Here is a 12,303-nt window from a genome sequence, read left to right on the forward strand (position 1 = left end):
CTCGAGCCCTCCTCCAGAAACCTCCAGATCTGGATCTTCTGTTGACTCTTTGTCGGAGACGAAGACCGGATCCCTCTGTAATTTTCTTTTTCCGTCTGAGATCGACCGCTTATTCTTTTTTTTTTAGACGACGTCCTTTTTTTTTTTGGACAACATTCTTTTTTTTTTTTTTAATAGATAACATGGGGCAGGATGCCTATAATCAAAGAAAAAAGAAAAAGAATGTTTTATTTGGGGGCAATAGACGTCTATTGCCCTCCAATAGACATGCAATAGACGTCTATTGGAGGGCAATAGACGTCTATTGGAGGGCAATAGACGGATGTAATCTCTGCATTTTTTTTCTTTAATGGAAGTTTTATTTGTTTAATGTAGAAAAATTAATTTTCATTCCGGCGATCGAAAGTTGTATTGGGAGCCAATAGACGTCTATTGGGGGGCAATACAGGTGTATTGGGGGACAATAGACATCACGTCTATTGGGGGACAATACATGGCTGATAGACGTCTATTGGGGGCAGTAGACGTCTATTGGGGGGTAATAGACTATTGGAGGCAATAGACATCTATTGGGGGCCAATAGACCTCTATTGCCCCTCCATTGGGGAGCAATAGACTTTTATTGGGGTAATAAACATGTCCGGCAACCTATGACAGGAATCCGGCGGCCGGTGACGGGCTCCGGCGAAGTCTCATATGGTTTCTCTCTCTTCCATTTTCTCTGTCTCTCTCTCTCTCTCTCTCTCTCTCTCTCTCTAAGTAACAAAAGGGTGAGGGGTAAAATGGTATTAAAAAAAAATTTAAACAAAAAAAAAAAATCTTAATGGGGTATTAGGAAAGACTCCCTTAGAGTGTATTGGGTAAGAGAGAATTAAAAAACCTTAATGGGATAAGTGGGAAAAAAATCCCTAGAAATGGGGTAAATGGACAAAAACCGAACTATAAAATCAACAAACAAAAAACATTAACGGGGATTGGCATCGGTACCAAAATTGCTTTTTTTTTTTTTTAGTAAATGAAGATCATTGATAATCGCAGGCTAGACCGACACTTATAAATCTCCCAGAAAACTGGAATCATGCACCATTCGCTTAAGACATTGAAGATCACTTAAACAATGAGCCTAACAAACTACAACATTACCCTATAAAGAGATAATTTTGTGTGAAAACTTCCTTTGCCAATGCGCTCAATTGTGGTGAGCCAGAAGCTTCCATTATCAAGATGTAAAATGAAAACATCATAATTTGCAGGCTAAAAATGTCAAACATAGACGTAAATTGTTGAATGAAGCCACCGGGGTCCCAAATATGAAACCCTAGCTAGGGAACAAGAGCCCATTATTCTGGTCTACGAAAGGGCCCAGATCCAAGTAACATTCTCAAAAACTGTGGACACCCAATTGGCCATCAGCATTGGTTTAAAGGCTAATATGGCATGGTAAACTACAATAAAATAAGAATATCACTGTAAAGACAATTCTTAAGAAGTTCACATAACTTGTCATTTTAGACAAAGTTAAAACACACGAAAATTCGAATTTAGCAAAATGGGCCTAAAAAACTCCCACAAAACTTTATTAGTATTTCAATATTTGTACTATTATTACAAATTATCAAATTCTACATCCTCTCAAATTAAAAAATTAAAAAATAAAATATAAATTCGACATAACGTAGCTTGTTAATTGGCGCACTTGTCACGGCGAACGGCGGTCAAAAGATAATTAAACTTATATGGCAAATAGCACTTGGACAAAAAAGTGGGCCCAAACTCCTTCAAAGCTTCAAGATTCCCTTTTTTCTCCGTCGCTTTCATATGTTCCAGCTCCTCAACCAACCTCGGATTATCTTTCACAAAATCTTCTTTCAAAAGATTATCCATGTCTCTAATCTCTTTTGGACTCATATCGTCGCAGGGTATGTCAAGCGCACATAGGTCACTCGGCCAAACACCCAACCATGTCATATACGGGCAAGTTAAGTTTACACTATCGAAGGCCTCCTCATATGACCCAACAGTATAAATCGAAAACAATTTGATGCTTGCTGGATCACAGTCGAAAAGGCCATACACTGGAAGCCTAAAATTGTCCGACAATAGCTTTAAAAATCTTCTGGTCGCCACCCCGGGCTTTCCCATTCCGGTGATGATTATGCATGGATAATCACGGTAAAACCTGTCTTGCATGAGATTATAAAAACTGGCTTTGTTTTCCACCACCAATACGAACTTGGCTCCACAATTTTTCAAACTAATATCTGAATGCATGGACGGGATGGCCACCCCATCATCCCGGCTTCGACAATCGGTTTCGTACCCATTCTGCACCCACGAAAGCAGACCTCCAACAACGCCTCTTACACTAGCATCATCTATGTAGAGACTTGAACTGGTGCAGCCTATAGTGCAACAGATGTCATTAAGAATTGCGTACTCCTCGTCTTGTGTAAACAATGAACTGGCGGTATTATTCCCTACGTAAAACACCCCAAGATGTGTTTCTCGCTTGTTTGCTTGGAAGAACCCGAGAATAAGATCAACCATCGAAAGGGTCTTTTCTCTTTTTTCAGCTCTTGGTTTAGATCGTTTATCTGTATCCTTCACTGTAAGACGTTTGACGCCATCGCTGCACTCACCATAGGTCACGTTGGACTTGTCTAGTGAAATCCAACTAAAGCTCCCATCATCTAATTTTTTCTTGAGAGCTTCAAGTTTCTCCTGTACTTCCTCTATAGAGAGGTCTTTGACCTCGTGACGATTGCGATCTTCTATTGGAGCGTCCTCATAATTCATCATCATTCTGGTGTACATTGTGCTGTTCAGGGTTATTAATTTGAGGACCTCTTCTCTTTTTGGTACTGTCCAGCTTGGTACGCGTTCATCAAAACAAGAAGCCATTATATGTTGAAGCTTGTGAGTTAAACCCTAAGAAGATTGTAAGTTTTGATTGCCGAGAGAAGTTGAGAATTGAGGTGCGGGGAAGCTCCTTATATAGAGTCTAATTGGTTACCATCCAGGATAATCTATTCCTAAAATAAGTTGGTACGTGACAACTCTTTCCAATTGCGACTTAGTTTACTTAAATAAATCAGGATTCAGAGATCACAAAATTTGGAAAAGTATAAGAGCTTCATCAATATCCTTGTTACAAAATCACCCTGCATCCTACAAACAAAAGTTGCCGGAACGAAACATAAACCCTGTACACAATCCCACAACAAAGACCATGACCATCTCCGCTCTCTGTCCACCACGGCTGTCCAAACAGCTTTTCCTGGATTCCATTCACTCCCTGATATAAATTTGATTCTCGTGTAGGCAATGTTATAAGCCTTGCAGTGAAGTTTCTTTAGTGGTGAGGTTTACACTGTGTCAACAAACACTTGTGTTAAATTGTGTGTGTCTGTCATTTTAGGATTGTATTTGTTGATCAATCCTTCATAACTGTTTCATCTAGTGTTTTCATAATAAGCTTGATGGTAATCAAATGACAAGAAATTTGCACATCCATAATGTCAAGGAATTAAAAAGGTAGCAAAACAACGAATTTAATACATGATCTTTGGTTTCAACCTGAAAAGAAATAGAAAAGCTCTCCCAGTACTTATGTAAGAAACAAAAAGGAGTATATATATCAACACAATGTTAATTGTTCATTAGAACCATAAAATTTAAGTGAACAACCAAATCATTCTCAATTCAACTGATTTTTGCCCAGTTGATGACTTGATCTATGCATGGATGGTGTCCTAAAATTCAAGTCCTTAAAATGAGATGCTGAGAATTCATGCATGCAATCTCTTAAAATAATAAAGTAGGGAACTAGGGTAATAAGCTAAACATCAATGCGCTTGGGTTTGAGATTGATTCTAGAATTAACAAAATCCAATTTCTTTCATATATGCTGCGCAGCAGTTTCTGCACTACATACAACGTTGCTCAATTAATCATCTTGGTCCTATTCAACTAGCTAGCATACAAAATATAGCCCAAACTGCAGAAATATACCAAAATATATCAAAATGAACTTGATGACCCCAATATTTCAAGCCATGAACAAAAAAAAGGAGCCAGGTTTCAAATCGCCTTCTATTACTGACGCAGCTTCTTGCATGAAGGCATTGCTGTGGAAGGGCCTGATTCCTCTGTCTCCATAGATGCCCGCTTTCCTCTAACAAGTTCTGTTGATGAGAGGAATGCAGCACTAAGAAACTCCTTATCTTCCATAGGCAACTCTAAATTTTCTCTCATCAGCCAAAAATCCACTTCCTTCTCATTAAAATCGAACATAAATCCCCATTGGATAAGTTTGCTCAGTGCTGCTGCATAATGTCTTGCCTGCACTAACAGTCCTTGAGCGAGTTCGTCAGCGAAAGCTGTAACAAATTCTGGATCAGATTTTCCATTTCTGTAGCCTGAGTTATCAATGAGCAAACGATGAGAAATCTTCTTCCAGGTAACTAGCTTCACTTTTTTTACATCCACTGTTGTACTAGCAGATGGCATCAGTCGATAAATGACTTGATTTGGTCTCTCAAGTTTATACACTGATAGTTTAATGAGTGAGCATGCAGCATTGTGTCTCTCTTTCAATGGCATATTAACCTCCGGACCAGCAAGAAAACCCAAAATAAGCTTGATTAAACCCCTGCCAATCAATCCATCTTGTGCATCAATCTTATCCAGCTCCTCCAATAATAGGATGGTATGCGGTTTGCACACAAATGACTTGGACACCTTCCTCACTCCAAGGGACTCGTAAATGGCATAAAGTCTTCTAGGAGGAACAGATGACAAGCAGTTGCTTGTGGGAAACCACACGAACAATGGGGCCTCGTCATAGCTCAGGAAAGTTTTCTTCAGTTGCAAGTCATCAGCTAGGAACACTTCTGTTCTGTTGATCAGATATATTTCTTCAGCTGTTGACTTTGTGGCAGGTAATTTTGTCAACTTCTGTCTTAGAGTCTCTTCAACTTTTGGATTCCAGTTGTCTATAACATACTCCCAGAAGGAGCAGCACTCTACCAGAGTCACTTGCAAGTTCTCCGATGACGCCCATGTTTCCCATAGCTTTAAGTAATGATGGATGGAAGGATTTTCTGCAACCCCAAAGGCTGAAGAAAACAAGGGGAGGAGCTCTTCAGCGTAAAGTTCGTCAAGCCAAAAGAATGAGCTAAACAGATACTTCCTAACATGATTGACATGAAGTACACATTGCTGAGGCATAATCCATCCACCTGGAGGAGGGTCAGGTATCCACACCTGAAATTGGCTTTCATCTGGTGCTTCTGGACGCCAGTGGAACTTGTTGAGGAAGCTGTAAATCCTCGTTATAAAGGTAGTGTCTGGTGTATAACAAGAATGGGGCTGGTTTGCCAGCTTGGTCAGAATTCCAGAGAGAAGAGAACATACACTCAAAGGATCTACCTTCACGCCAATATCTCTCAACTGATTCTTGTACTGAAAAATTTCAGTTCCGTAAAAATTTACATCAATGGTCGGTGTATCTGTCTGATTCAGAATACTTTCCCAGGCAGGATCAAACAGAACACATTCTTCTGGTGTTTTATAATCATTCAAGGTCTTCAAAAACCTGCTTTTTCCAATGCTCTTGATGAAGTCACGCACCAAGGGATCATCAAGAGAGCTTGACATCAGAAACTTGATACACTCTAGCAACGAAATAATGCTATCTGCTATAACCATTTCATCCTCAGTGGGGTTGCAGAGACCTTGGACGCATTTTGTATACCAATGATCATCAGCACATTTCACATCTAGAAACTTCAGAACTGCATTGTACTTTTCAAGGTCCAGAGTCGGATGCAAGACTTTCCTCAATAAAGATGAAGATGAACCACTCAAAACATTACCCTTTGCTCTAATTCCAATCACTAGGTCCCTAAATTTTGGCAGGACTCGAACTGCATCTTGAGGCAGCACGAAGGAAAGTGTACCCTCAAGTATTTGGCAAGGCACTATCACTAAACTTTGCAATCTAGTTCTAATGGACTCTTTTACCTTGTTAAACTCAGGAATTGGTGAAGCTTGAGCAGGTAAATATTCAAATGGCTCATCCACTGAAGAATGGAGGGAGTGAGACTGAAAAGCATCCACAAATAATGATGGGATACACTCAAGAATTCCCAAGTTCCATACGTTGTCTAACAGTATACAATCTCGTGAAGCATTCAGAATGAAGTCTGCTTGAATGAGAAATGGGAAGTTTGTGACCATTTCCGTGGGTAGGCAAGCAAATATACCAACAGAAGAAGTTGCCTTTCCCATCCTTTCTCTGGATGGAAAAGCAAGGGTAATCACCCATTTCTGCACATTCATCCTTATACCAACTCTATTAGCAGGTTTTACAGGAAATGCCTCCTCCCACAAGTAATACTTGCACAACTCCTCACTATCACCCTTTCTTTGCTTAACTGAAAGTTGAACAACACGTGAAGTGGCTTTATATAACTCCATTTGTTCAGTCCCACTAGTTTTACAAAACCTTGAGAAATCATCTGTTGCTTCAGGATCACACCTGCGTACATGTACTTGCTTTAGCTTGGACAAGAACAAGAGAATCTCTGGACGCAATTGTGATAATTGAACTCTCACGGCTTCAACCTTCTCAGGCTTCAGAGGAAGAACAATCGTGGTAGTAGGCAAGACATTGCATAACCCATATACATCTAATATGCTAGAAAGAGAAGGCTCCCCACTAACCCAATGGGGAACTATATAACCAATACCACAATCTTGATCTGGTTCTTCCAAGAATCTGACACAATAACCATTGCTAATTATGTGAGGCTGTGAACTCACAAGAAATACACTTTTAAATCCACTTCCTGCAAGCAACTTGGGTATTAGGAGTTCAACTTGATAACAAGTATGCAATTCAGAAAGATAATGCAAGTCTTATGCACATCCAGCTGAAACTAAGAGCAAAGTTGAAGACATTAACTACATTGGGAACTACCATTATGCATTGAATACTAGTGCATATTCGAAGGCAACATAGCAGAAAAGCTAAACTTCGGAAAGTAATTACTTACTTAATGCCTACATTTCAATTAGCCTTTGCTTTTTCTTTCTTCAACATTAATACAGAAAGATATGAACTTTAAAGAGTCATTTTCTAGTGATGGGAGTTCCATAAAGGACCTAACTATCTATTCAGGACATGAAGAATGCATAATAGAACATATAGAACATCTAAAGCAGCAGTTATGAAAAAGCCTGCAATAGACATTAGTCAACCATACACAGATTTGAATTCCAGATTTATATTCCACATTCTAAGACAAAGCTCCCAATCATCTTGAAATGTAAGCCAAATTCTAACAAGAATTTACCTCTCTCTCCAATAAGACTCTGCTGTCTCTTGTCCTTCTTTGTAGAATGGCCCATACCACAAATGGAATCCATGTTCTCCCTGGAAAATCCAACCTCATTATTAAAAACCAGCAGAGTGGCTGGTGCTCCAGTCCCAGTTATGTCTTTTTGGGTCATCACAAACTCCAAAGTTGGCTCCACATCTGCTCTGTATTCATTCTCATCTGCATTCTACACACACACACACACATAATTTGAGAAAGAAAATTCACAATAAAATTAAAAAGCTACATAAAAAAATTGACTAGAACATTATAGAGAAGAGGGGAAACATACTAGGATGAGTTCCATCAAAAAGTTTGAGTCTTTTTGATAAAGCTGCTTTGAGAGGTTGGTTACAGCAAAATGAAGGTCTTGAGTTAAAGGAAAAGATTGGTTTTTACCAATAGAGAATTTCTGGGTCCGGATTTCTTCTATGTGAAGCTTAGCAGAACATAATAAAGCTTCTTCCTTTTTGGTTCTATCAGAACTTGATGAACCTTCTTCACAATCTATGGCTTCTTTCTCACTCATTGTTAGAGATAGAGGAAAATTAAACGCTGGAAAACTTAACGATCATTCACTTACGAGTAGAAACACAGAAGGCAATGGTTTATTGGGTTATTCAAGTTGAGAAAAACAGAGAGAAACAAAGCATATAAGAAGGTAGGAAACCGAAACGTTTGGGAGCTCAAGCAGTTTGACAAAAAGAAGAAGAAAACTTTGGATGAAATCGTTGGTTTTGAGAAGTGAGTGGATTGAAATATACGCAATATGAATCAGGATTTGGGTTGGGGGACTGTGAAGTGGTAGCAGAGGGTAGGGATGAGTTTGTGTCTGCAATTCTTGCATGGAAGTAGGTAGACCATTGACAAGACTAGACTGGTGAGGAAGTCGCCATTTTAGTGAGGTTTTGACATCTGTTACAACCAAAACCCTAGTAATTTATTACACCCCAAGTACGATTTGGACCCGATCTTGAAAGAAAATTTGCATTATCAATGAACTCTTACTATTGAAAGATGGAAATCTACTCTCTAAATATCTATTGATTTTTCAATATCTTCTGGTATTACATATCTAGAAATAGAGCTTGTAATTCTCATAATCTCATTGCAGTGCTAAGGCAGCTTGTTTAATGAACTTGAGTCTTGAAAAATGAAAATGGTGGAACTTCATTTTTGTGAACCATACTCTTGTCTATATTATGTACTGATGTACAAGCCAAGGGGTCAAGAAAAGGTCATGTACATGCCGTAGCAATACTACTCCGAAATTTTAATAAGTAAGAGTTTAGAATCGCATATTAGTCAGTGTTTGTGTTATGTATCATACAATGAATTAATTTAATGATAAATTTTAGAGAAATATAAAACCCCTCAAATGCTTGTACCGATAAACATGTATAATATAACTATTGACCTTTGCATTTTCCTTTTGAAAGTTAGTCTGTTTAGTTTGCAGTCCTTTATGGGTCTTAGTCTGACTATTTATGCAGTTAGTTGAGCAGTGAATGAAATGAGTGATTTTTGAATCCCTTAAATTGACCTTATACGATCGTTATGATCTTTTTATCACTAAAATATATTGTATTCCCCTAAAAAAAACAATAGAGTAGTAGTTGACTAGTTGGTAATTTGCTAACAGCCTAACACTATTGACATTGTGACAAAGTCCTATTTTCTTTGAAACTTTCATGACATATAATTTTCAGTCGGTGATTAATTAAAAGGCCAAGCAATTCTCTTCCCACATGGGACATGAAAGATACACATTTGACTGCTAGTATATCCTTTTATTTTACCATTTTCTATAGAAAAAAAAAATTAAAAAACAATGTCATCTGACCCGTGTCAAATCTCTCACCTATTCACTAGATTTCCAAGTGTTTCCATACCAAAACCACCACTTCCTCTTGTCTCTGGTAACATTTTTTTTTTCTTATCTCCATGATTACAGCTCATTAATGCGGTACCACTGACCTCTTCAAAACAGAGTGTGAAACTTACCAGAACAATCAGTCAGAACAGAATCCTGAGTAGATCTCACTTTCCCCAAAAGCCAGTGACACACTGAATTCCACAGCAAGAGAAACATGTCAAGGCGATCTGCCACTTGTTTGAGGTGTTGCCTGGTGGTGTTTGCGGTGGTTTCAGCTTTAGCGGTTTGTGGGCCGGCCCTGTATTGGAGGTTCAAGAAGGGTGTTCAGTTGGGTGGTGCCAAATCTTCTTGCCCAACTTGCAATTGTGATTGCCCTCCTCCTCTGTCCCTGCTCAAAATCGCTCCTGGTAACCCCTCTTATCTCCATGTAAATGGGTTTTAATGTGGTTTTGATTCTGAATGTTTGTGTTGCGATTCTGGGTTTCTGGAAAGTTTGGTTCTTTGTGGATTGGAATGAAATTGAAGGGTACCCATGTCATCAGTTTGGGGTCTGGATCCTTGTTAGTGCCTGTTTTTTTTATTTGGAGATGCTGCTCATGTGATGCCCAATTCAGATTTAGATTTACTGTTTGATTCAAGTAAGGTTGAGATCTTGGTATTGCATTATGAAGTTCAAGCTCTTCACTTTATTGGATTTATAATAGTGGAACCCAGTTTCGCTTTTCTAGTTTCTTGTCCATTTTTTTAAGTAAAGTTGAGATCTTGGCTCCTCTAAGTCTTCATGTAACCGTGCAATGTTTGATTCTTCAATCAAGATATAAGCAGCACCTGCATAGGATATTTGTGCTGTTGATAATTACTCTAAAATATGCCTACTGTAATTTGATCTTAAATGGTTGTTCACTTTTAGTTAGATCTTGTACGATAACAGAATACTGAAAGTTGCTTGTGTCAATGGTATTGTTAGATCTTGTACGATAACAGAATACTTAAAGTTGCTTGTGTCATTGGTATTTTCATGGAGTGAAGCCTTCCTCATTTGACACCTTCTCAATACACTGCAGTTCAATGAGTTGTTTTCGGTCACGTTTTCATTTCTCTTTCTCGTTTTATCTCTTAGTTTGTACTGATTGGGTATATTGGATTTGTGAAGTTCTATTTCGGTTGTTAAGCTGCTTGATAAAAGTCTTTTCTTAGTTTCTTGTAGTCAGAGAGTTGATTTTACTTGTATATTAACATTTTCATTTTTCGGCTTTTGCTATATTTTTGCAGGATTGGCCAATCTCTCAGTCTCAGGTTAGAACACATCCTACCCTATAACTTTGTTGTGTTATTCCTTTTCTCTTTTCCGTTTTTTCTTTTACTCCGGTTGAGAGAAGTGGGGCATGGCTTTTTCCTACATTTGCCTGTTATAATGAAATGAAGAAACTCTTCTACGTTTTAAATCTCAGTTTGGGCAATGCAGAGTTTGCTAGAGTTTCCATTCTGATAAGTTACTCTAGGAATGCTGGTAACCTTACTGTATAAAACACATCTTCAGCAGTTGGAACCTATTATTCGAGCAAAGAAAAAGAGTAAAAGAATATTAGTAATTCACATTCAAAGAAATGCCATTTTGTAATTTAGTTCAAAATGCTGACAGCTCTCTTGAGTTGATAAATTATATTGGTATGGAACAGGGTCACTATGAATTGTGACTCTAAACAATCTTTCATTCACTGCTTCCGGGATTTGATTCCCCAATTAATCATTGGGAATTACGCAGATGATGTGATACATTATTATGTTGATGTAACAGATTGCGGAAGTAATGACCCAGATCTGAAGCAGGAGATGGAGAAGCAGTTTGTGGACCTCTTAACAGAAGAGTTGAAGCTGCAGGAAGCTGTCGCCACGGAGCACACCCGACACATGAACATCACATTTGCTGAGGCAAAAAGGGTGGCTATTCAGTACCAGAGAGAAGCAGAAAAGTGCAATGCTGCAACAGAAACATGTGAGGAAGCAAGAGAGCGTGCCGAGGCATTGCTCATCAAAGAGAGAAAGGTGACTTCCTTGTGGGAAAGACGAGCCCGTCAAGTGGGTTGGGAAGGGGAATAGTTTGTAAAACATGGCTAATTGCATGCCATTCAGTTGATCTACTTCTTTGTGTTTCTCCCCGGTATTATACATACAACCAAGCAAAATTGCTTCGGTTGTATCCCTGTTACAGCACGAGTGATCTGTCTCCCTCACCCTCTGTCCCTCTTCCAATTGACTTGTATTGCCCAGAAATGGCATATAGTGATCAGATTATCCTTTGTAAACGAAACCCAATTTCAGTACAAATAGAGATACCAGTTCAAGCATGGGTTTTGCATATGAATGAATTACCATCTCACATTATGTTATACATCATGTTACTACAATCATACCATATGTTAGCAACTTAGCATCACCTTTTATGACTTTCATAATTCTTGACTGAAGCTTAGAAAAGAAACTTTCAATTTGTGGCTTATTTAGCGTAGCTGATTCATCTCCTTGATCAGGGATGACTGTGTTATAGTTTTTCTTCGTCTTATTTTCGAATAACAAAGGAAACCCCATATATGGCTCATTTAGTATGGCGGGTTCAGCTCCTTGATTAGGGAATGTTTTTAAGTCAAATCTGACTGAAACAAGTAAAGAAAATCCAAATTTTGGCACATTCAGAATCGGCTAACTCATCTCCACGATTAGTGATAATTGATCATTTCACTCTAGAAGACTGTATATATTTCCCTAGCTCATTCTTCATAGCCTGCCATACTCAAACTTTTTCTTCTCGTTTTCTGATGGTCTCCGGAGAAAGTCTAACTTCAGTCCTTCACCGGAGAAAATTATCATCGGACCAATTAGGTCTAGGTCTCGGTCGAAAGTGTCTCCTCCATTTTACCCAAAAGTCCAAAAATAACAAATCAGCCTAAGGTCTTCTCTGTCGGCGCAGGTAAGCAGCATTGACTTTCTTCACATAATGTTATATGTACCAATCCATTTTATTTGTTTTTAATATAATGTTTTCCT

The 12,303-nt window shown here is 38.5% G+C and overlaps 3 protein-coding genes across 3 annotated transcripts; 1 reads left to right on the plus strand and 2 right to left on the minus strand.

Moving 5' to 3' along the window:
- Nucleotides 1–1,683: 1,683 nt before the first annotated feature.
- Nucleotides 1,684–2,814, minus strand: LOC112188590 (DNA topoisomerase 6 subunit A). Its single transcript, XM_024327736.1, has one exon. It carries the CDS (start codon nucleotides 2,812–2,814, stop codon nucleotides 1,684–1,686), a length of 1,131 nt encoding a protein of 376 aa, XP_024183504.1.
- Nucleotides 2,815–3,888: 1,074 nt separating this feature from the next.
- Nucleotides 3,889–8,248, minus strand: LOC112188598. The gene is made up of 3 exons (XM_024327747.2): nucleotides 7,675–8,248; nucleotides 7,359–7,569; nucleotides 3,889–6,851 (listed from the first exon to the last, which is right to left on the minus strand). The coding sequence occupies exons 1-3, from the start codon at nucleotides 7,909–7,911 to the stop codon at nucleotides 4,096–4,098; spliced, it is 3,204 nt and encodes a 1,067-aa protein (XP_024183515.1). The 5' UTR covers nucleotides 7,912–8,248; the 3' UTR covers nucleotides 3,889–4,095.
- Nucleotides 8,249–9,311: 1,063 nt separating this feature from the next.
- On the plus strand, nucleotides 9,312–11,606 carry LOC112190905. Its single transcript, XM_024330422.2, has 3 exons — nucleotides 9,312–9,665; nucleotides 10,531–10,554; nucleotides 11,057–11,606. The coding sequence occupies exons 1-3, from the start codon at nucleotides 9,473–9,475 to the stop codon at nucleotides 11,356–11,358; spliced, it is 519 nt and encodes a 172-aa protein (XP_024186190.1). The 5' UTR covers nucleotides 9,312–9,472; the 3' UTR covers nucleotides 11,359–11,606.
- Nucleotides 11,607–12,303: the final 697 nt, after the last annotated feature.

The sequence above is a fragment of the Rosa chinensis genome, chromosome 2 (genome assembly GCF_002994745.2).
Source record: "Rosa chinensis cultivar Old Blush chromosome 2, RchiOBHm-V2, whole genome shotgun sequence".
NCBI lineage: Eukaryota > Viridiplantae > Streptophyta > Magnoliopsida > Rosales > Rosaceae > Rosa > Rosa chinensis.